The sequence below is a fragment of the Cotesia typhae genome, unplaced genomic scaffold, assembly GCF_013202065.1.
Source record: "Cotesia typhae breed Kobodo isofemale line unplaced genomic scaffold, CoteBio_Ctyphae scaffold_91, whole genome shotgun sequence".
In the NCBI taxonomy this organism is placed as follows: Eukaryota; Metazoa; Arthropoda; class Insecta; order Hymenoptera; family Braconidae; genus Cotesia; species Cotesia typhae.
The window spans coordinates 3,959,286-3,985,859 of record NW_027423781.1 but is presented as its reverse complement, the minus strand read 5'-3'; the positions used below and the strand labels follow the sequence as shown (position 1 = coordinate 3,985,859).

At 27.5% G+C, this 26,574-nt stretch overlaps 1 protein-coding gene and 1 long non-coding RNA gene across 2 annotated transcripts in view; one reads left to right on the top strand and one right to left on the bottom strand.

Moving 5' to 3' along the window:
- The window catches only part of LOC141537566 (uncharacterized), a 143,293-nt gene that overhangs the window by 95,145 nt on the left and 21,574 nt on the right, over nt 1-26,574 (bottom strand). The gene's annotated exons all lie outside the window — the stretch shown is intronic.
- Nucleotides 1,115-26,574, top strand: Sty (sprouty signaling antagonist). Its single transcript, XM_074258606.1, has 2 exons — nt 1,115-1,529; nt 23,961-26,574. The coding sequence occupies exon 2, from the start codon at nt 24,452-24,454 to the stop codon at nt 25,760-25,762; it is 1,311 nt and encodes a 436-aa protein (XP_074114707.1). The 5' UTR covers nt 1,115-1,529; nt 23,961-24,451; the 3' UTR covers nt 25,763-26,574.

Genomic DNA, 26,574 nt, shown 5'->3' with positions numbered 1-26,574 from the left:
AGTCTCTCCGTCCTTTTTGAGCGACCTATATATATATATATATATATATATATATATATATATATATATATATATATATATATATATATATATATATATATATATATATATATATCTATGTATATCAACTATCCTACACAAAAAAGTTTGATCTCGATCGCGCTCACGCGATCCCGCCATTTTGAATAAGTAAACGGCGCATGTACATAGATTTAAGCGCATGCGTCGTTAACCTGCGTGCGCATATGTTAACAAGACGCGGGCGCAGAGTGGGGATTTCTTAAGCGACTCACTACATTACCAGTATGTTAGGAACCTCCGTAAGATTCCTATCGTTTTATAAAAAAGTATGTTAAAAAAAAAAGTAATAATAAAATAATTTAAAATAATTATTTATTATTTTGTATTTTTTATTTGTTGTTATTAAAAAGTTTTTACCAGTAATAATTAAATAAAAGTTTATTGTTTTATTAATAACGTGATATCTAATGATTTAAATATCATTTAATTAAATTATTTAAATATGTTATAATAATACCGATAATAACAATAATAATTGTTATAATTATCATTATTATTTTATTTATTAATGATAAGAGTGTAATTGTGATTATTATTTTATAAATAATTGATAAAGTGAAAAAAAAAAAAAAAATGAGAATAAAACAAAATAATGGTTTTAATACTTGATTTTATAAATATTAACATATTCTGTTGTTTTAAATAAATATAAATCAAGTAAACTATTACCTGTGAAAATAATATAATAATTAAAATAAAAAATAAATAAATAAATATTATTAAATGAAAAGGATAAAAAATACGACGAGGGGAAAAATTTATCGTGGACAAACGAGACGGGGATTGGTATTTCCTCGGATTATCGTTTTTTTCGAGTGCGCACTGCGTTAAATACGCCGCGCGCAAATTTAAAAATAATAAAACGTAAATTATTTGTTTTATTTTAATTTAATGGTTTTATGTTTTATTAAAAAAAAAAAAAAAAAAAAGTGAATGAATGAAAATCAGTAGGAAGACAATTGGTGATTATATAAAAACGGGTGGGGTGAAAAAAATTTAGCGTTTGGTGAATTAAAAGTGTGGAAGTGTGGATACCTTGGACTGTTCCCCGCCCCCGGCGCTGCCCCCGCGGCGCCCGCCTTGGCCGCCAAATCGACAATTAAGCTATAATACATTAAGAAATGTTGAAGCTGTGGGTACAACTGGAGTAACTATTATTGGTGGAGGTGGTGGTGGTGGTGGTGGTAGTATTGCTACTTCAAGAAATAATGGTGGTAGTAATAATATTATTAATTCACAATTAATAAATTATAGTGGTGGTAGTAGTAGTAGTGGTTCATTAATTAATACCACTACGAGTATTACGCCTAGTAGAACACCGATAATAGCTTCCGGTTGTGGAAGTGGAAGATTTAAACAAGGATTGAGGTGTCATCAAACTCCATCACCACCACCGACACTTGTACCACCACAATATCCTGCTCCACCACGGCCACCAAGTCGTAACGGTTAGTTTCATCTCGGCTTTTATTTTTATACATTTATATTTTATCTTAGGATTTATTTATTAAAAACCATCATTTGACTAATTATTTTTATCAATAATTAAGAGGTTCAATTGCAAAAAAACGTGAACGGTCGTTAGAAATTTTTACTACAGATTGGAATAGCAGAAAGTAATCGATGATTTTTATGACAATATGCTAGGTATCATCTTCAAAAAGAAATAACAATATTAAAAAGTTATAAAATTTTATTTTTGGTGATTAAAAGTGTGACCATAGTATTCTCGCCGAAAATTGTAATTCAATTTTTCTTAAAGTTCATTGTAAATTTTAAAATACAATACTTTGAAAAAAAGTTTTAAACATGTCAAATTTTTGAAAAATTATTATAATTCAGAAGTTGACATTTAAAATTTTTTCTACAAGTAAAATACAAAAAAAATTAATTGAAATTGCTTCTTTTATATTAAAAATTTTACCAATGATTTTCGGTGAAATTTAATTTCTTTTTTTTTTTTTTACAATAAAAGCTTTGAAACTAATTGAAAAATGTATTTTCATAATTTTTATAATTGAGAGAAGAAACATTTTTAATTGTTTGTTTTTCAACTCAAATAAGAAAAATTTTGATTATTTAGAGGTTGTTGAAAAATTTTCAAACTTTTTTAGTAATTTGTTTTGAATGTTTTGCTATTATAAGTAGTAAACATAATCATCAAATTTAAATTTAAATTTGTAAATTTTTTTAGTGAAAATATGGATCACTTAGTTCAGTATTAATTCATCAATTTACTCCGCATAATTACCATCTATGAAATAAAATATTTTTAGATTATTAAAATGAACAGTCTTAAAGTTAAAAAAGAAGCTGTACTTAGTCTGGATATTTTTATTTTTTTTTTTTACAGAAGTAAATAACTGCTTAAAAAAATTATTGATATAATTTACTACCTAAAATTATTATATTAAATGATATAAATTAGACGGCAAATCACTTAATTGATTCGTCTAATGAGTTTTTAATGACGAAGATTTTTTGATTTTACAGAGGTGTTTAGACTTTTTTTTTCATGACATATTTCAGTCATTGTCACACTCGCGTGATGATAAGATTTTTTATGAATGTATACCATACATGTATTTGAAATATAATGAGTATACTAGAATAATAGATAAATGTGATTATTTTGATTGTGAATAAACTTAAAGATAAAAATAATTGATAATAACTTAATTAAAGTATCGATTATACAACTTCAAATGTCGAATCTATGAACATAAATTTACTATATAACATTCTTATTATATTACACTTTTGTATTTTTATGATATACATTATAAGCGTTGAAATCAATAAATATTTATCAAGAATTAATTCACAAAATTTACTCTTGAATAAATAAATAAAATCTGTTGCATCATTAGCATAAATTTCTCCAAATTTTTTAAAAGATTTTTTTGGTATTAGTTTTTAAAATAATTTTCAGTCGGATGGAAATTAAATCATGAAGGATTTTATTAAAAAAAAAAAAAAAACATTAATGGGAAATAAAAAATTGAGAAGTAATTATTTTGACCCTTATTTTTTTTTTTGTAGGAGTAATCAATAATAAATAATGTTTTAATTATTTAATTTAATTCAAATGAGATTAGTAATTTTTAAATGATGTTGAGATTTAAATTTCATCCTCAATGAACGCTTTTGTAGCACATAGTATTGTAATCCATTACTCTTCTTATGATGAATGAAACTCTAGTATAATATAGAAAGCCACGTGAAAGTCTCTAAAAACAAGTTAACTAAGTTGGACGTATTTGTTGTTGTAGGCATATATATATATACAGATTACATTAAATAACCAATATTAAATGTAAGAAAATAAATGTGAACCAAAGAATTATAAATATTCTAATAAATAATTGAAATCCAAGGAAAAAAATTATAAATATCCAGCTATATGACTTCATGATTTAATCCTTTATCTCTGTGAATTAATAAGAAATGAATAACAATTACAAAATTAACTTTACATACATCTCGCATAAATTCAAAAAAATTAGAAAACATAAAAATTACATAACTTAATATAGCATCATAATAAAAAAAATTTTCTTTTCCTTGTTTTATTATACTTTGAAGTTAAAATATTTGGGGATAAAACAAGGATACTTTAAATTGGTAATTACTCAGAGAAAAGGGATTTCTTAATGCAAAACAAAAAATTAGGTTCTTGAAGAAAAAAATTATTTGTATCCAAAAGTTATTTACTTCATGAAAAAAATGACTTTCCTAGTCTACTCTCTTGAGTCGAAATTAGTACCTTTCACTACCTAATAGTAAATATTCTATTTAAAGTAATTTTAATGTTGGTTGAAGTATGAAAAATTTGTTTGAAAAATTACTTTTTTTCAGAATACAAAGTAAATAAATTATCGTCAAATTTGACACAAATATTTATGTTACTGACTGTTTTTACACAAACTAGTATTAATTCCGCATATAAAATTCTTAAACTAAGAAATTTTTCTTGGTTAAAGTAAATTTTACTTGATTCAAGAATTTTTGGTCTTGAATCAAGACAATGAAACTCTTCAAAATTATTTTCTTGGTTTAAGAATTTTTTTCTAGCTTCAAATTAATTTTTTTTTCTGTGTAGAATTTCACATTCTCATGTATTGATTTAACACATTAAAATGTGGAATGAGCCAAGAAAAATTTCTTAGTTTAAGAATTTTTTTACTCAAATCAAGAAGATGAAATTCTTCAAAATTTTTGACTTGATTCAAGTAAATTTTTTTTTCTGTGTACACAAAAATTTTTACACTTTACACAATGACGAAAAATTTTTTACTGTGTACTAAAAGAAATAAATTTTCATAGCAAAATTAATATGGAGATTATTAAGATCAAAATTATCTTTTAATTAGTATTATTGTAATTGTGCTATCTAAACTCATAAATATCCTAGAAATTTGAATATAACTCGCAAAATTAACCGTTTTTTTTTTTTTTTTTTTTTTTTTTTTTTTTCCCAAGAATTCATGTGATCGTATATTTTCCCATTCTTCAATGAGAATAAAAATTATGAAAAATGTTCATCTGATCAGTACTGACATTGTCCAATAATTAAAATACATACCTCGTAATTATGGCTAATATTCTTACTATTATAATCATAATTTAAATGATTAATAAAACAGTTCTAGCTTGTTGAAAATTATTTGGAGTAAAAGGAAAAATTATAAATGATAATTTACCTTCAAACTGTATAAAATTTTCTTCAAGCCATTTTTTCATTGAGTTTTTCAAAATTTTCATTAATACTCAAAATCACAATTAAATGCTTTATTTCATACTAGTAGCATTTACTAGCGACTACCAAGTAGATATCTATTGCGCGTGCGCCTCATTGTAAGCAACGTGGAACGTATAACAGATAAAGAGGTGTGTGTGTGTGTGTGTGTGTGTGTGTGTGTGTGTGTGTGTGTGTGTGTGTGTGTGTGTGTGTGTGTGTGTGTGTGTGTGTGTGTGTGTGTGTGTGTGTGTGTGTGTGTGTGTGTGTGTGTGTGTGTGTGGTTTGAATGGAGAGAAGAAAAGAGAGCGTGGTACGATAGCATGAATGAAACGCCTGGACGTTTCCTCAGCTCGTTCTCAAGCTAAACTTTGTACCATACTTATTAAAAAAAAAAAAAATTTAAAATTAAAAAATTAATCAAATTGTCGGTTCGTCTGTAGTGTTTGTACTATTTTCTTATTTAGTATATCTCTATTTGCTATCCCCAATATCTATAGCCCCTTTAATTTTCCTTATATATATATATATATATATATCAATTTGAGTATGATCTACATTTATTACGTGTCATTACGTCACATCCGGTCTGTATATCCGTTTCATTTTATTTTATCATATCTGTTTGAATATCGATACCCACACATAAAAAAAAGGTTCACTTGAGCCAAGAAAATATTTTTCTTTCTAATTAAGGAGCTGATTTTTGAAAAGGTATCTTTTCATATTTTAAAAGAACAGTTTTTTGAAATTTTTGATATTAATTACTTCAAGAATTATAAAGATTTCGGAATAAAAATCGAATTGTCGCTTTATAATCGAGAGCACTTGGTAGCTAAATAAAAAAAGTCCAATAAAAATATTTACAATTGAAGATAACCAGTTTTGTGTCTCGAATAATCAAAAATGAAAAGATACCCTTTTGAAACTCAACTCTTCAATTATTTTGTTGAGTGAAAAAAATACTATTTTTTAACACAAGAAATTTCACTTATTCCAACAAAATTAATTCTCTTGCTTTAAGAAATACGTATCTTGATCCAAGAAAATTTATTTAAGTCAAGAAAATCTCCTTGTTTTGAGAAAATTCAGCCTCTTGCTCCAAAAAATTTAGTTCTTGATAGAAGTAAATTTTCTTGTCTTGAGAAAATTTCTCTCTTGCTCTAAAAAATTAAATATCTCGATAGAAGTAAATTTTCATCAATATTTTTATTGGTTAACATGTCAAATGGAAAAATTAAATAATATTGAAATTTAAAGAAAAATTTTTACTTCGGCCAACACAACTTCGGTCGTCCTTCAGACACCCGAAAATTTTCTTGAGCTAAGAATTTTGTTCTCCAGTCAGGAGATTTTTCTTTCTGTGCACAGTCTAATATGTTGTATCCCACAAAATTTGACTACTTTATTTTTTTTAATGAAATCTTAACAATATTATGCAGCTCATATAAGGTAGAAGTACCGTTTTTGGCCAGTTAACATTTGAATTAATTTATAAAAAATTATAATATTATAACTATATTTTTGTTTAGTTTTAAAAAATTTATATTAACATAAATTGAGTTTGTAATGGTTTATTAATATAAATTCATTTCTATCGTTTATTTAGACAATAAATGGCCACAAACGGTACTTCTACACTCAAAAAAAAAATTAATATGAATCGAGAGTAAAATTCTTGAATCAAGAAAATAATTTTGAAGAACTTCATTGTCCTGAATCAAGACAAAAAATTCTTAAATCAAATAAAATGTACTTAAACCAAGTGAAATTTCTTAGTTTAAGAATTTTTAAACTGAAACCAAGAAGATGAAATTCTTCAAAATTATTCACCCGATTCAAGTAAATTTTTTTTTCTGTGTACCTCAAACAATATAAAGGCTAAATTGTTTAATTACTATTTTTAACTAAATATTTTCATCTAAGCCAAACTTAAAAATGAATTTTTTTTACTGTCTGCTGTAAAACTTTTTAAATGTGGGTTGTGATTAAATTAGAACGTGAGTATTAATACATAAATAAAAAACAGTTCTTACATAGAAGAAAAAGTATATTGATTGTGAAACTTCACGTTGCTTATTAAATTATTGAACAGTTGGAAGAATAGAAATTGATAAAAGATTTTTTTGTTACAATTTAGATAATTATTTTATTTTTTAGATATTCAGTATTTATATTACCTACAATAAATCTGATAATTGAGAATAGGTAGAACGACAGTTTTGTGGGTTGACGGGTGGGTGGACATAGCTTTCGACTATAGGGCATCCACATTCCTTTGCGTTGTATTAGTACAATATACAGTATAACTATAAATTTAAACCCTCGTTCGGACCACTTAAATTCGACTTCGGGAGAAAAAGAGAAAGGCATATTCTTATTTCCTCTTAGTTGTTCACGATAGAATTTGTGGAGGCTTGAAAATAAATTTGCTTCGAAGATTTCAGTACCATAAAAAGTCATCTGATTTTCAACATGGAAAAAACAGCTCTGTACACTAAAAAAAAAAAAAAAATGAACTTAAAATTCTTGAACCAAAAAAATAATTTTGAAGAAGCTCATTGTCTTGAATCAAGACAAAAAATTTTCAAATCAAATAAAATGTATTCAAATCAAGTGAAATTTCGTAGTTTAAGAATTTTTTTAATCAAATCAAGAAGATGAAATTCTTCAAAATTATTTACTTGATCTAAATAAATTTTTATCTCTGTGTAGGAATTACAAAAAAATTATATTATTTTCACATAAATATTCTGTCAAATTACGCACAAACTTTTGTAAATTTTATAGATTTTTTGGGAAGTTAAACAGTATTTGTTTTTTTTTGTGAATAACAAGAAAGATAAAAATTGATACTAAAAAAAGAATTGAAGTTCTTTTTTTCTAATTGTTTTTTCTTTCACGAAAAATTGAATTATTTTTCACAATTATTTTTCACAATTATTTTTATATATCAAAATATTTCACTGACATTGGTCACTTTAAAATGCCCCAAATCTTCAAGACAGATCGCGATCTTAATATATCAGACATTGTTACGCTCTGATCAGCTTTTTTGTCCACCACGGCAATGAAATAATTAAGCTCTTTGCTTAGTTTAAAATATATTCAAATTTAATAGTATATAATATTCAAGTTTCTGCTTTCAATTAATAATAAAGGATTAATTAACAAGATAATGTTAATGCTTAGTTATATGTAAAGATTTAATGCTTTGATAATAATTAAGTATGAAAGACTGATGGCTACATGCGCCACTCAGATTAACAAATGTATCTTTTTAAAATTCTATTATTGTCCTTAAAGCTGCTGGGTTTATATATAAAGAAAATAAAATAAAATACTCTGATATTAAATTTATAATATAACGTAATTATCCGCGAGATCATGAGTATCGGCAAATTGTTAATCTCCTTTTTTGATGTAATGAACTCTTGAAATTTTCAATTACTTTGAAGTATTGAAGTATTACTGTATTATTTTAATTTTATCCTGAGTCTAAAGAATGAACTTAGATGAGTTTAAATCAATTGTTTTAGTATAGCAGTTACGTTTATTTCAATCAATTTTTTCCACTCAGAATAATATTACAAAAATTTTTAACTTATTAATATGTACTTTTCTTGCTATTCGACAATTAGTTTAGTTTAGTTTATCAATTTATTAATGCCAAGGCACATGCCAAATGGCAAATTTTACAAACAATATAACAAAAACAAAGAAAAAAGAATATAATTTTCAAAAACAATGAGAAAATGTAGATACATTGCACAGTAGGGTATGTCAAAATGTAACTGGATACTTCCCGCCAAATTTTGAAATTTCAGCGGAAATGCCCAAACAAAGCTCCTGTTAAAAAATTCTCTGAAAATCAAATAAATCCTTTTACGCTCAAAATGTCAGGAAATGACCAACCCAACTCCTGTCAAAAGCTGAACCCAAAATAGCAATTTTAAGAGGTCCATCACGGAAGTTACATTTTGACACACCTTATTGTACAGAAATTTAGTTGCATCAATCCAACACTGTACTTTATTCTACCAAAAACATCACATAAAAAATTTTTTTTTTCTAATCAAGCCTCTAAGTTTAATAACTAATCAAAAATTTGATTTTTAAAAACTTCTAGGCTACATTATTCAACCATTTCATTCAGTAACTTTTCCCGTATTTGTATCACACTCACTAAAAATGAGATCTCCAGATATACTGTTGAAAAATGTGGTTGTTCAAAAAGTAAATGTTTCTTCTTTGCAAGTCTATCTGAACTTCAAATAGTAATTACGTTTTGGCATAAATAAATAAATATCTAATCCAATCTAATATTACTTTAAGTAAATTTTCAAAATTATTACAGAAATGAAATTAATTCAGAAAATTTTCTATCAGAATTTTATTATAAGTATGTAATAATGTCTTCATGGTAAGCTTAGAAGACTTGAATGCACATTTCAAACTAAAGATTTTAAAATTAGTAAAACAAATACTTGCTATGTACAAATTAAAAACTTGCTATGTAAAAATTAAAGACTTGCTATGTAAAAATTAGAATTTAGCGTAACTGATGGCAACTTTTTTCTTTCTAAGCTTTCATTAAAAACGACTCTGTTAAAAATGAAAATCTTGCATCTTAAATTCTATAAATGTAAACTTACATGTTAAATAATATTATTAAAAAAATCTGTGTTAAATTTAAAAAAAAAAAATCTTTGATATGTTGAAATATTTGAAACTAAAGTTTAGCAAGTTGAGGTTACACACATGTTTTTACAAATTAAAATTAAAGAAAATTTAGACTTATGAAATTATTTTAAGTTCACCTGAAGATGCCATGAGACCTCATGGCGAAACGTAATACGAACTAATAATAAAATTATATGAGTTTAAAAATTTGAATCGGGAATCTCGGCTTCATTTACAACAAAACCTTTTTATTAAATTATTAAAAATGTAAATTTTCGATGTTTATTATGTATTTTTTAGCTTGTCATTCGGTCTTATATAGCCTTGGCATAAATGTCGATTAATAAATAAATAAATTTCTAAATTCTAAACAGAACGACTAATTAGCAATAAATCTAACTCCACAAAAAATAATGTTTCGTGAATAAGGAATAAATGCATGATGGACGAGTCCATACTAGCTTGATAGAGCTAAAAAATAAAGTAACTCTACAGCCGATTTATAGAGTAGGGTAAAAGAAAAAGATATTTATTATTGTCGACAATTAACGTAATTTTATATTATTTCAAATATTCCGCGCTATTTTCTTCACTCACTAAACCGAGCATCAGCTGCACAGAATAAAAAATTTTCTTGAATCAAGTAAATAATTTTGAAGAATTTCATCTTCTTGATTTGAGTAAAAAAATTCTTAAACTAAGAAATTTTTATTGGTTTAAATAAATTTTACTTCAAGAATTTTTCGTCTTGATCCAAGACAATGGAACTCCTCAAAATTATTTTCTTGGTTTAAGAATTTTTCTCTTGATTCAAATTAATTTTTTTTTCTGTGTGAAATTGTAATGGGCATGCGTATAGGAAAAAAAATTTACCGATGTTTAGATTTATAAAAATCTAACTATTTCATTTGTTTTCATCACGTAACTTTTGAAAAACTTTGCTGTATAAATCAAAACTTGTTATTTTGGTAAAAGATCTTTTTTGGTTTTAAAAAGAATTTTTATTCTCTAGGTTTAACATTTTACAAATAAATTACATTTAAATATAAGTAATAAATATTCTAATAAAAACTTAAACTATAATTTTCTTTAATCAAATTTAGTTGTTACCTAATGATAATGTTATTTAAAGATCCGTTATTAATATATTTTGTTATATATCCTATAAAATTTTAAATAGCTTTTGATCAACGATAACAATTAATAATTAAGATGAGGTTCTAGCTATTACACGATCGTGAATTTTTCCTAAACAATGAAAAATTCTTAAAAAACGCTCTGCTACTCAATAGATCATTAGATTTATTTTCTATCAGATCGTTTTTATCGAAATTTTTAATTATTCAAAAAAAATTCATAAATCTGCAATGGCTGTTGCGAATGCAACAAAGATAGTACAGTGTCTCTCGATGAGTGCATGCAAGGAAAGAAAAAGACGGGAACCGTTCTTAAGATAGAAAACCTACTTCCATTTCGGCTGCTGAATGTTATCAAATGAGGAGCTGATTTTTAAAAAGGTATCTTTTCATATTTTAAAAGAGCAGTTTTTTTAACTTTTTAATATTAATTACTTCAAGAATTATAAAGATTTCGGAATAAAAATCGAATTGTAGCTTCATAACCGAAAAAAGTTCAATAAAAATATTTACAATTGAAGATAACCAGTTTTTTGTCTCGATTAATCAGAAATGAAAAGATACCCTTTTGAAACTTAACTCCTCAAATATATTTTTACACTCATCAGAATATCGTATAAATCGAGACATTTATTTTTTTGCAAACATATATAATTCATAGATACATGCTGCATAGATTTTCGAATATATATATTTCCATGCTGGACTCTCTAATGCTTAGCATTATGAGCCGTGCAATAAAAAGAAAAAGATAAAACAAATTTTCTTGTAATGATTTTGCAATTATACTCCATAGATGTTACTACATAAGCACTTTAACTTTTCCCATGAATATTAATCAATTTACATTCCCATACGAAATTAAATAACGTGCTTTAGCTGATACAAGATTTCATTCATTTTCTGTTGTATCACTTCTTAATCAATAATTACTGTAAAAACACGAATAATTATGATAAAATTATCAATTAAAAAAATATTAAAAAAAAAACATTGGAATCAAAATGTTTAAATGATTGCATTTAAAGACCAGAGAGGCCAGAGAAATGATACATCCCTGAGATCAGTGTCTTTAGTTGATCCATCGTGGCCTTCTCTCGTGTGTAGCTGCAGATACAGACTACCCCCACTCCTGGCGAAGCAACCGTAAGGCCCGAGGACTTAAGCCCGTTTGATGGCACGAATGAGAAGGGTATGGCTATCTGTTCTACAGAGAAGAAATATAATGAGTGAGGAAGGTAGAGAGAGAGAGAGAGAGAGAGAGAGAGAGAGCGTTGGATTTAACTCTCGAGTGCTGTCGTTCTATACTGAATTCGTGTGCGTTCATTCACGTTTATGCCTCCAAAGAAAGTCCTTAAATAGTGTGTGCACCGCGTAAGTACGGGAGCCAGCCAACAAGCACCAACAGGTCGCCACCGTCTGAAATCACGCTGTCACACGCTCAATAGAGAGAAGAACAATCTTGTTTTTTCATTTACATTTTTTATTCGTTTATTTGATTATTTATTTTTATTTAGATTTTTTTTAACCATATGTTTCCTGTTCTTCTATTTTATTTATTTTAGTGTCAGATTATTTTTTAGCTTCAGTATTTCAAGCATAGAATCGATTGAATGAACGTGCATTATCTCAGTATTATCGCTCCTTGTTGTTCTACTGGACCTATAACCTCGCTTACTTCTCTCTAACATCTCTCGTGTTCCCTGTTAGTTCAGTACGTACAGTAGTGGATACTTATACTATACTTGATATATGTTATATTGAGATTTTTTACTTCTGAGCTTAGACTTAGCTCTATGTCTGTCCATTCCATTCCCGGAGTATGCATTTGGCATGTACATTCAAAACTAGCTGTACTGTCGCGGTCAAGAAGAATAAATATTCTTCAGTTACTTCATTTTCAATTTTCTTCTGTTTAAATTAAAAGTTGAATTTCAAAAGGGTATCTTTTCATTTTTGATTAATCGAGACAAAAAACTGGTTATCTTCATTTGTAAATATTTTTATTGAACTTTTTTAATTTAGCTATAAAGTTCTATCGGTTATGAAGCTACAATTCGATTCTTATTTAGAAATCTTTATAATTTTCCAAGTAATTAATATTTAAAAGTTGAGTTTTATGAATCAAGATGATTTCTCTGAAATCAAGACAGTTTTTCTTTTTAAAAAAAAAAGTTACGAATTAAATAAAAGCCATTCCCCAGCTGAAATTGAAGTAGATTTCATACTTGAACAAAAATAATAAGTTTAAAGGCGTTTAATCAATTAAAAGTTTTCAAATTTTAGTAATTTTGAGAAAGAAAACAGCAAATTTCATAAAAAAATTTTTGAATGTAATTTTTATTTGACAAAAAAATATGAAAATTAAAGCTCATTGAAAAAGCTTTCAGGTAGATTTTACAGAAATTCAATACAATGTTGTATTCAAAAGTTATTCAATAAATAAACTATAAAAAAGTGTATTTTTAGGATTTTGAAAATTAAAAAATCCTGTAATTTGAAAACTATATGACCGATTAAGCTTATATTTGAACTTGACCTTTGTATTTATCAGTAGAATAAATATACTGAATTTCATAAAGATCTGTAGCGAATTATAGAAACCATCGTCGTGACAAGTCGCGTTCTATCCCATATATAAGCTTTTGAACCATATTATTTTCTGACAACAAATTAACACCAATCTGATTAAGTTTTTAATTAAAAAAATTTTTTCCTAAATGCTGTTACTAAACTATATTATAAAAAATTATTGTAACTATTACAATTGAAATGAAATTAAAAAAAAAAAATTTAATATAAGCTAAAGCCAAAAATAGCCAGGAAATATGAATGAACTTATATGAATTAATAAATTATATGAATTGCACAGAGAATGTTTAAATATATATGTAAATATGAATAATCAATAAATATATTTTAGTAATAAAAAAATGTATTTTCTGACTCAGCTTGTCGAGTTAAATCGAAATATAGAAAAATTTTTTAAAAGTTGGATTTCTATAAAATCTACTTGGTAAAATGTCATTTGGTCTGAATCAAAACAAAAAGTAGATTTCACAGGAATAGATTATTTTCATTTTTTTTTTTTTTTTTTTTTTTCAATAATTTGCGGAGTAAATGTTACAAGTAAATGTGTTATAGGTCAAATTAAAGGTAATTTTATAAGCTTTAATTCGTATTTAAAAAAAAAATTAGTTTCCTTTTTTTAATCAAACGTTATACACACACAGAAAGAAAGAACGTCTTGAGTCAAGCGTAAATTTTGTTAAATCAAGAAAATCTTAAGGAAGATTTAAAATTTCTTAAATGAAGTTAAATTTTTTTAAGCCAAGAAAATTTCTTCTTGCTCCAAAATAACTTCGGTCTTCCTTACAATTTCCTTGGTTCAAGAAATTTTTTTTTCTGTGCAGATAACGTAATTGATAATGCAATTTTCACTATTTTGAAAATTTTAAATGCCTCCTATTTCTGAACTAATCGATCGATTTTGTTCATTTTTAAAATCATTCAAGGTATTCGTCCAAGGAATACATGTACAATGTTTCATTAAGATTAATCAAGAATTGTGGGAGTTATAGAGTTCACAAAGCGTGTTACATTACATATGTACATAATTTGATTTTGAACCAATGTCATTTTGTAGCCTTACTCGACTACTTAAGTGATAATATGACCGAATTCTAAGTGAATCCCGACATGAGAACCAACGCAATAGATAAATTTCTACGAATTCTACTTAAAATGGTCGATTGCGTATTGGTCCCAAGACAACTCATCATACTACCTAAAATAAATATTATTTTCCAATATCCATAACTTCTTTAAAAATTGATCTATCTAATACATTTCTATTGGCATTTAATTTTTTTTTTGCATAATAATGTAATCGAAAAGAAATAAATAAGAAACTGAAAAATAGGAACAGTTGTGAAAAGTTTAAGAAATGATGGGACAAAGGCAATTAGTATTAAAACTTAAAAGCTTCCAATATCCTTTATAAAATATTATAAACCTTTGAAGATGTTCATCGACAGATATTTTTCATTAAGTATAAAATTAGAGACGGGCTTATTATTATGTCACACTAATTTATTATTTTTCATCATTTCTTTTTTATCCATATCATGGTTCGCCTTTTTAAGTATGAGACTTCTCTCAATATATTACGTTACAGTTTGTTCGTTCTCCTCCCTCATAATCGCTCTAAGAAAGTCAATAGATAGCTTGTGTCAATATTTTTTATTGTGATAAACAAAATTGAGTATTTATAACAGAAAAAAATCAAATGTTTTCAAGAATAGCTTGATTTATGATACATATGATACACTGAGAAAAGAATTTTTTATTGATAAAATTTTTTTGACGTGTTTTTTCGAATTCTTTACAGTAAAAAATTTTTTGTCATTGTGTAGAGTGTTTAAATCAACACACTAGAGTATAATATTCAACACACAAATTTTAACACTCTGTAAAATGACGAGAAATTTTTTACTGTGTTTTATCTAACCAGAAAAAAGTTACAAATTTTTATAAAAAAAAGCTTTATTTATTTATCATGCCCTATTCTCTTTCAATTTTAAAGTTATCCGAACATCCTTAAAAAACTTTTATAGAGGCATTGTTATGGATATTGAAGAACGAAAAGGCTATTGTTTATTAATTCTTAACTATTCGCTGTTTGAACAAAACATTTCTAAAAAGTGCCTGCAGTGAGGTTGTGAAACAGAAAAAATATTTTTTTTCAGTGAAATCGAAAGTTTTCGGGTTTAAAAATGGTCAATTTGATATAAAATTTAGGCATTGGAAGAATTTTTCGATTTGATCGAAATAGTTTTCAACTAATTCAAATAAATCTATTTAAATCTTTACCTATCGTAATAAAAGCATACATTAAATTTTTTTTATCGGAAAGTTAATGAATTTTAATTGTTGAATTTAATTTATTTTTGGCCGACAGAAAAAAAAAGTTCTTGCACCAAGAGAATTTTAATGAAGACAAAAGTTATTTTGAATCAAGCAAGAAGAAGTTTTCTTGGCTCAAGAAACTTTGACTTTATTCAAAAAATTTTCAATCTTCCTTAATATTTTCTTGAGCCAAAAAAATTTATTCTCCAGTCAAAAATTTTTTTTTTCAGTAAAGAAATCTTTGCTTAGACAGTCTTTTTTTTTTCTTAGTTTCTGAAATGTGTTTCTATTGATTGATACTATCAAATTCTTTATTTAAGGAAAATTCTTAAAAACTAAGAATAATTTTTTTTTTTTCGAACTTTATATTCTTGATTCAAGAACAAGTTTCTTCATTCTGCGTAGCCAAAAAATTTTTAAAATAAACTCTTTTAAAAATATCGAAGTGCTTTGTTCGAATAAAATAATTCTAGAGAATTTTTTTCTCACCCTCGAATTTTAGCTTCCTCATTCGTCAGTTAATTTTTTGAATTCATTCAAACTGAATATATATCTCAAATCAAGAGTAAAATTTAGTATATTAATAGTTTTTTTGATTCAAGCATTTTTTCTTCAACGTACATACTGATCCATTTATTCAGTATGATTTATATTTAACACAGTTTTATGAATTAAATCCTTGAAAAATAAATTTCAAATCTTAAAATAGTTTTAAAATATATTATTATTATAATTATTATTATGAAGTATATTTTTGTAGTTTCTATAAATATTATTCATTTGCTTTCACGATTGGGTGTTTACGTGGCGTTTTGCCACAACCTGTATGTGTATATATAGACGTGTGTATGTGTGTGTGTGTGTTCGTGTGAAAGAAATTTTAGCAATTACTCTACGGTTGTTTATAAAAGTATATAAATATATTCAGTAGCTTAACTGTATTATACTACATTTGTATATAGTGTATTCTAGAGTACAGATAAGAGTATAGAGTGAATTTAATAATCGGCGTACACATGCTCCACAAGTGCACAGTAAAACGGTGAACACACCACATAAGCAAAGAAGACCGACGTTTTCGCAATGTACTGTATAGACTTAACTTGGCTCAGTTCTTGGCAATGTTCCCTTGTTAACTTCTGGAAGCAAACAGATCTTCAAGTAGTGAGATGAAAGCACCAGAGGTAACTTGGCCGGATTCCTCATCCTTTTTTTCTTCTACTTCATCTTCATCGTCATCTTTTTCTTAAACTTACAACCAAACGTTGTGACTTTTATTTATATACTTGTGTGTTGTGTAGGATCGTGAAAAGTTCAATGCGGTTTAATGTCCATCTAAATTTTCATGCCGGAAGCTCGTCTGATCTTTTTAAATAATATACATAGGCTATAAATGACGAATAGATATTCGGGTGGGTTAAATGAAACGACTATCTCTTTTTTAATCTTATTTTAATCACCACAAAAATATTCAAGATGATGAAAAACAAATTCTTTTATAGCTTAAGCTCTTAATATCAATGTTGACGATTTATTTGCTTCCCATTTATAGTTGATGAATGGAAAACTTTTTTTTTTTTGGAATTTTATTACTTAATAACTGATGAGTAAATCGTAAAAAATTTATATACAGACATAAAGATTCACTTGAGCCAAGAGAATATTTTTCTTCCTAATTATTTTCTTGAGCGAAAAAAATATTATTTTTTGACACATGAAATTTCACTTAATCCAACAAAATTAATTCTCTTGCTTTAAGAAATATGTATCTTGATCTAAGAAAATTTATTTAAGTCAATAAAATCTTCTTGTTTTGAGAAAATTCAGTCTCTTGCTCCAAAAAATTTAGTTCTTTATAAAAGTAAATTTTCTTGTCTTGAGAAAATTTCTCTTTTGCTCCAAAAAATTAAATATCTCGATAGAAGTAAATTTTCATTAATATTTTTATTGATTAACGTCAAATGGGAAGATCAAAGAATATTGAATAATTTTTTTTCGTTGAATATGTATAATTGCACATTAAAATAATAGAAAATAGGTATCAAATATTCAAGAGAAAAATTTTCTCATGGTGAGAAAATTTTTTTCTCAGCTGAAATAGGTGACACTGCTTTCCTAAAGTATCTAAAAATCTTGATCAAATATAAAAATTTATTGTATCAAGTATTTATGACAATTTGAATTAAGAAAAAATTACTTCCACCTAGAACAGAATTTCAATAAAATTTTTTACTTCGGTAAAAAACGGTCTGACATGATTCTTCGTTAAATCAAAGTTGGAAAAAAGTAAATCTTTGTTTATTTACACAATTTAACAACAATTAAGAAATAAAAAATACAATCTATTAACTGCATGATATTTTTTCATAAATTTTTAGAATTAAAAAAAAAATAAATGAAAACATATTGATTTTTTTGTAGTTATTAAACGAATAATACTTTTTTTTTATCATTAATCAAAGCAACGATATTGTGAACGAAATATTTTTAAGAACAATCTTCTAAAACTTTCGATTAATAACGAAACAACTGTATTCATACTTATATTATAACTCGAACTCAAATTTTCAAGCGCGTTTATTTAAACGTCGTGTTTTGATTACTTCTTAATTATTTTCTGTATTGGAATAATTGAACGATATCCGGCTGTCGGTGTAATTAAAAAATACACGTGTTATCCAAGGTTACAAAACGTTACGCCATTGCATTGCTCAGTTACGATATGTATATGTGAACGATCCATTCAAACTATGAGTATATTTATTCCAGTTTTTTTATCTGCAAACAGAAATAATTGAAAGTAAAAATAAGTATCTTTCAAAGTAATAAAATTCTGCTGTAGTGAAACTTCCTTCATGCTTTAATCAAATTGAAAGAAGTGCTCTTTTAATTGGAATATATTCAATTAAATTTTTGGTCAGGCAAAAAAGTTTTATTTTAAATTGTATAAAAATTTTTAGAATTCAGAACAAAAATATCAAAAAATTAATTTATTTTATCTTACTAGATCATAAAAATGATTATTTATGCTTCAATTACATTTTTTCTCTGCATTTTGATTAAAATTGTTTCCAGTTGCAATAAATTACTAAAAAAATTAAATGTAGTAAAAATAAATAATCATAAATTCAAAAGATTTAATCAAGAAAATTTATTTCGTCGATTAATTTTTTTCACTAATATTATAAATGTCCAAATTTGAAATAAAATTTCCTCGTTTATATTTTTAAAAACTTTTAAAACGAAGATTTTGAGTTTAAACGTGGATTTAATCGTAAAAATTAAATAAAAAATTGAATGCAATATATTGAGTTTATTTATGCTACAACACGATGCTTGCATATCGTTTAGTGTGTGTATATTTATATACAGTGTGCGTAACATAAGAGAGAAAGTATGAATGAACGTGTGTACATGAGAAAAAGAGACAAGAAAGGAATCGTGAGTAAATGAGACAGACCGATTCATGAATGAACTTTGTATAACAAGGATAGAAGTCATGAGTGAAATAAATATAGAAACAAGCTGAGAACCAGAATAAAATAAAATACTCATCGTTATTTAAGAACTTTGCGGCTAGTTTCTTTTCTAGAAGATCTCAAGAAGTTGTCTTTTAGATTTTACAAACTACTAACAGTTTATGAATTAACATGCATATTAATTTGCGGAGTAAAATATTTCTAGAATTTTCAAATTGTTAATTAATATTACTTACACAATTGCAAGCTTTAATAACAAAAAAAATTTTTTTTTAATTTACTGAAGAGTTAGATAATCATTTACACAGTAAAAAATTTTGCGTCCATGCGTCAAAAAATTTTTTGTTAAAAATTTATATGTTAAATATTTAACACTTTTTTTAGTTAGTTTAACACAATAAATTTTAAATTTACGTGTAAAAGTGTTAAATATTTAACACAAAATTTTTTGACGCAATGACGCCAAATTTTTCACCTCGTACGATCCCAGTTTTTCTTTTGACGAAGCAAATTTGAGAAAAAAAATAAATAAAAAGCATTAAAATAAAAAATATGGATTTTTAATTAAAAAAAAAAAAAAAAAAAAAGTCCTTATTAAATGTCGTGCACAGAAAATTTCGTGAAGAATATGAACATTCGCAGCTACATATCATGGGTACTGCTGATAGTAAATGTAATTAAAATAAAGATCACTATTTTTATTAGTAATATTATAAAAAATTTATAGAAATAACTAATTAATTTTCTAGATTTAATTTATTGCAATGTTTTAACTATTTAAACTCCACACTTTGACTTCTTCGGAAGTTGACAAAAAAAAAAGAGTTTTTAAAGTGAACCTCATGTTGCCATACTACCGCAGAGTAATACAATGCAGCTGGAAGAAGTAGAAAAAGTAGGCAGTCGACCTTCCTGGGGGCCTTGCTACATGTAACAGACCTAAAAACATCAGATCGTTTCGTATTCCGTCTGTTTAACAGAGTAAAGACGGACTTCAGTATAGTTTGACTCCGACTTCTCATGTACATTCATACTACACATTAATGTTTAAATAAATATCTTTATCATTTTATTTAATTATCAACTGCGGCCAGTGAAAACGAAAAATTAATTTTTAGAAAAATTTTAATTTTACGTTAATTATTTTATAATCATAAACATAAAGTACACTAAAAAAAGTAGCATATAGAGTAGAAGGTTTATTAAATAATTATAAAATTATACATTTTTCACTAATAAATAATATTGAAGAAAATTCTCCGTGAATTTAGGAAAAATAGATTTTATAAAATATTGTTCAAGCATTATTACATTTTTTGACGATTTTATGAATGAATTAATAACAATAATTTTCAATGAAAGCAAATACGTAATCCATTTGTTGAAAAAACTAATATTTCTTCCTTGCTCAAAGAAATTGAGGCCTAATCTCATGTTCGTATTTTTATTTTAGTGAAAATCAATTTAAAATGTTCTCAGCGACAAAATTATTTATTTTCAAACAATAAATTGTTATTATAAACATGAATATTAAAGTTAAATTTATTACAAGTTAAAACAAGTAGAAAAAAGAACTAGCAGAAAAATCCCGCCATTTAAAACATTTTTTGAATACTTTTATAAATAATACATTTATTAAATGGATTTTATAGAAATTTATTACATTTATCCTTATAAAAATAATTTAAAACATAAATAATATTTTAGAGCGTTAAATATTCTTCTATTGTATAACCTCTGTGTAAAAAGCACATGAAATACTTTATTTTAATAAAAAATAAGTAGAAACAATTAACTTTAGCAAAAGTTGTAATAAATTTAAAAATAAAAAATTTTCCTTGTTGAGTATTAAAAAATTAATCTGAAAATGTGTGTATAATATTTTTTATAACAGAAAAATTGAAAGCGCGTGATGTTTTCCATTCAATCGAAACTTCAATGATAGCGTTGATCCATTCATAAAAAGTCTGAGGCATAAAGTCAACCTTCTCTTCTAACACTACAAAATGTCGTCTCTATCATTCATTCCCACCGTTTAATCATTCCCTCTTCTAATTTTCTCTCACAGTATTCTTCTTTTCTTTCACAATCATATGTTATCTTCGCTTACTACAGGTTTTGCGTAGGCATGTCATCCCTACTAAAAAACGATCCCCTCCAAGCTGCTTTACGCCGAACAATCATCGGGTTTAATCGTACAAGCACGATCCAGTCTTCAGTCGGCTATTGATGCGCGCGCATTGTATAACTTTATGCGCGAAATTGAAATTTTTTAAATTTACAAGCATCATTAAACTAAATTTTATCAAAGCAGTTTTAACGAGTAAATAAAAATTTTTACACAATTTAGAGGAAAATTGTTTTTATTGTGGCTTAAAAGTTTTATTTATATTTTTTTCTTACAAGCTTTTAATGCAGTTAATATTAAATATTAAATAGTGAGTTACTTGGTGTTAATTGTGGAAATTTTTATTATTTAATCAAAAATAGTAATGTTAATTATTTAAATGCTCATTATGTGGATGAATTTGTAAAATTAGTCGCTGAAAAAAATTTTTTTTGGAGTGCTTTGATGGATTGCTGATTTTCGAACCGGTGACGGTGTTTCGCAGTACTGGAGACAGATAGGATTATTTTTGGGGAAAGAAGACATTTTGCGGGTATAAATTTGATAATTTCAATTTATTTTTTTATAATTTTCAATTGTTATAAAATAGTTCTTCATACAAAGTGAGATCGTTAAAAAAAAAAAAAAAAAAAATAGTAATAGTACAAAATAAAATCGAATATATAATAATACATATTTAAATATTGACGTTTGTAAATATCGCTTTTTAATAATTATTTTTCTCATATACATTTTATCATTATTGTATATAATAGCGACTCGAATGTCTGTGACCTGAAGCAATCGCTATGTCGATGATGATAGCTGTGCACATTCCATTCGTCAGAGACTGAATGGTTTGATTGTTTCAATTACAGACAACGGATGTAGTTAAGCATATGCACAAAAAAGTATATTTTTCATTGATAAAATTATATTAGTTTTAAACAATGTAAAATCAAAGATTATTGTAGTTAGTTAAAGTGTGATAAAATATTCGATTAGTTAAAAAATTATTTAGGAAATTATAAGCAGCGTGGTATAAAAATATACGAGGATACTTTAAAAGTAGTCAAGGGATTCATTATAGCAAGTAAAATGTCTACAATCTTAAAGGAAAGCGTAGGTGCTTAAAGTAGGCGCTCGAGGCATCGCAACGCCCACTATCGGCGCCCACTACATGATATCGTATATGATGTGTAATGATCTGTTGGCTGAATTTTAAGCTGCACGATTGTAAAAATATTAAAACATTTTCAGATATCGATAGTTGAAAAGAGATAAATTAATTTAAGCACAGAAAATTTTCGGTTATTTTCACATAACAATCCAAATAATTGTTCAATTATGTCAATGATATTTTTAGCTTCAACAATTATTTACGGAAATACACAAAATTTATGATGGATTTTAAATCCATATATTTTTAACCGCGATGATATTGAAGGTTGCGTTAAACGAAAGGTCAAACATCTATATTTTATTTATAAAAATTATTTAAATAGCCAGCAATTTTGCAAATAAATACAGTGAATGAAACCGTCTGAAAAAAAAAAAAAATTAGTAGGAGGGAAAATAAATAAAAAAGAAAACAGCGGAAGAGATTAAGAAGGAAGAAGACCCTTGAGAGTCTGGCTCATTTACCTGGTTGGTATACAATGAAAGGGCCTGGATCCCTGGAAACGGCATTGGTACGTGAGCACAACCATCTGTCCCTCTTGTGTAAAATATTATTTTCATCTTGTTCGTATCTGTAGTTACAACTACATCGTCTCTTTCTACCAGCCACACATCTGCCAGAATTCTTAAGAAGTTCTCATTCAAGCTATGGACGCTGACTTTACCTAAAATTTTTTTCTGCTGCCATGAGTTCTCTCTTCAGTGAAGAAAGCAAGCTCGATTGAAAAAGATCTCTTTTTCGTAGCGCATTCCTTTTCTTTACATGTATAGACTGTTTTCTTCTATTTTTATAACCTTACACTTATAAAAGTTATTGGTCACATTGATTTTGTTTGCTCCCGTCTTCTGGTTTTTATTAATTTCTTTTTGTCATTCAAACATTTTATCTACCTCTCCTTGGATTAATTTTTTTTTTCATACATGTGCTGTAGAAATATTTGCTTCTGGTCAATATTGTTCATTTGTATGATTAGTATGGAAAAATTAAAAAATAGTGATATACATTTTCGAAAATTCAAAACTATAATCTAACGTATATATTGTATTTAAAATAAAATGGTCCACGCGAGTTTCTCTTTGAAATGTACAATAATAGATTTGTACAGCGTTGAGCCAAGAATAACTGTGGGCGTCACAATAATAGAATACACACTGGGGATGCTGTAAGTGTAATCTTATAAAAAAATCTTTAAATATTTGATATTAACCCGAATAATTGATTGGTAGGAGAGTAGAATTGATTTCTGTCTATTACTTAGTAGGATGATGTTGCAAGCGAGCCTTGAATGCGAATTATTTTTTTTACGACCAAATTTTTCATTAATATCTTAAAACTTTTGAAAATTCAAAGATTTCATTAAAAATTGATTGAATTTAAACAATTTCTGTCAATTTTAGGAATACTGTCTCATGTAAATCCTAAAAGATGACATCGATTATCTTAAGCAACCAAAGAAAAACCCAAAACCTTCTACCCACATGATATAAGCCCACTATTAATGATATTTTATACGTGTTCCGTTTTCATAAGACAATTATCATAATTACCTTGAAAATAAATTTTTTTAACAATTAGAATAGATGAATTATGTTATAATAAAAGGAAAAATTAAAAACATAAACTAAAAAAAGATTAATTTGTGTTACAGGTGGGGATGAAGCGCGTGTTACGAGGGCGGGACACGAATGTGAGGACACAATCTCAAATGGAACTACGTCGACACCTACATTATCAGCACTTCCACCACGTCCAGGCTGGGCAGTGCGTACATCAACAGGCCTCATATCGTCACCAGCAACTCCACCACCAACACTGTCATCCTCATCAGTTTCATCACTATTCACATCTTCACCATCATCATCAACGGCATCACTGCATGGTGTCCAAAGATCAGAATGGGCTGATTGCGCGAGCGTGTTGCCATCATCATCGTCACCGTCATCCATTCGTTCGACAACTTCTGGTGTCAGACAACAAATATCAGCGTCAACGTCTGGTAAAATCAACGAACAACCACCCCTGGTATCAAGTGTCAGCGGAGCAAATTTGTCAACACTTACAGTACCAGTTCACACAATCCATCACACAGCTCAATCCACTGGGTGCTTACCTGAACGTTTAGAAGTTAAAGAAGTTCAAATGTCAGGTCAAAATGGGTTGTTGGCACGGCCATCATCATCATCCGGTTCAAGTGGTGGTAGTCCTAATATTAATCCATCTTCAGCTAATAATTTACCGACGCGTTTACATGGGCATGATCACACGCGTCCATTACCACCACCACGATTACCGGAAACAATATCGACAATAGCACCATTAACTGCACCTTTAACTCCTTTATCAACATCAAGTAGTTTTCGTACGAATTCACGGTTACAATCGATAAATACTGCTGGAACGATAACTAATTCAAGTGATAACAATACGCAACATCTTCGCAATGATCGTACTCTTGGAGAAGTTACGTTGACAGTGCCGAGACCTGATGTTGAACGAATTGTCAATGAGTATGTTGAAACACCATTTCGACAGCCGACCAGTCAAAAATGCCTAAAAAATGAGAGGAGACAACAGCACAATCAATTACACCATCATCGGCATCATCATCACCATCATCAGTCGACACCACAAAATCAACAAATACAACTTCACCAACAGCAGCTGCAACAACAACGGCAACAAAAGCAACAGCGATCACAACTCCAACAATTGAGTAATGATCAACAAGTGCACCAACAACAACAACAACATCAGCAGCAGCAGCAGCAGCAAAAACGACAGCAACAGCAACAACAAGTCGAACAAGAGTCAACAGAAACACGATCTGTAAGACGACATCAAAATCACTTACTTCAGTCGTCGCCGGGTCAACCGATAACCAAACAACCAGTATCATTTACGAAAGAACCAGCCACTACTGGATCGGGATCGTTAGGACGACCCAACGATAGTAGCTTATCTATTATGTGTGATTATTGTGGCAGGTGTAAATGTGAATCATGTCGCGAACCACCACCATTACCCAGTCGATGGTTATGTAATAATTCATGTTTTTGTTCAGCAGAAACAGCTTTAGACTATGCATCATGTTTATGTTGTGTTAAAGGACTATTTTATCATTGTAGTGATGCTAATGGTAGTGGTGATTCAGAAGTTGGTGGTAGTTGTGCTGATGAGCCGTGTTCGTGCTCTGGATCACGTAAAACAGCACGATGGACATGTCTAGCTGCATTAACTATGGTCTTACCATGTCTATTGTGTTATTGGCCATTGAAAGGATGCGTAACAATATGTGAAGCTTGTTATGCACGGCATGCTGCACAAGGATGTAAGTGTGATCCTATGGCAGTTGGCCGTTCATTCGGTGGCCCACCGGGTACGTTAATAGTATCAAGAGATTCACGCGATCCTGAAAAACGACTACTCGATCCAGTTACACCAGATTTATAGTAATAGCTGTAGTAGTAATAACAATTATTTAAAGATAGAGTAATATTAAATGCAAATAAAGTTAAATAATTAAAATATTAATAATAATTATTCTATTTTAAGATAATACTAACACAATTGTTATAATAAAAATAAAAATAATTATTTTAATTTTAATTATACTAATATTGATAATAATAATAATAATAATATTAATAATAATAGTAATAATAATGATAATAATAACCACTACTACTCCCTAGCGGATCCAAAGGATACCGTAATACAGTATGACACCGTAAATTACGGAAATTTTGCGGTAAAGTACCGCGATTGTACAGGAATTTACCGTTATTGTACGGTAACTTATCGGTAAAATAGGGAATATTTGACGGTATATTACCATTGGAATACGGTAATCTGGAAAGTTCAGAAGTATATATTCTACCGTATTTTCACCGTACACTACCGTAATTTCACCGTTCTATACCGTATTTTCACCATTCTTTACTGTAAGTTACGGTGTTTTACGGTTTCTACTGTGCAAGTAGAATGCTACTGTAATCTACGGTGGCCATACGGTATATCGACCGTATTTTTACCGTAGAATACCGTAATTTTACGGTATTTCAGATCCGCCAGGGCTACCATTATTTTGATTATTATTGATGTGGTTATAATTATTTTAATAACTACCATTATTATTATTATTATTAATGTTAATATTAATACATACAAAACATTATTTAAGTGCATTAATGTATGCAATAAATGAACTAATATGCAGAGTTGGATTTATTAATTGAATAAAAAGAAATAAAAGTTGTACCAAA

Coding starts and splice junctions, on each gene's coding strand:
- Sty (XM_074258606.1), top strand. CDS start 24,452: ATGTCAGGTCAAAATGGGTTGTTGGCACGGCCATCATCATCATCCGGT.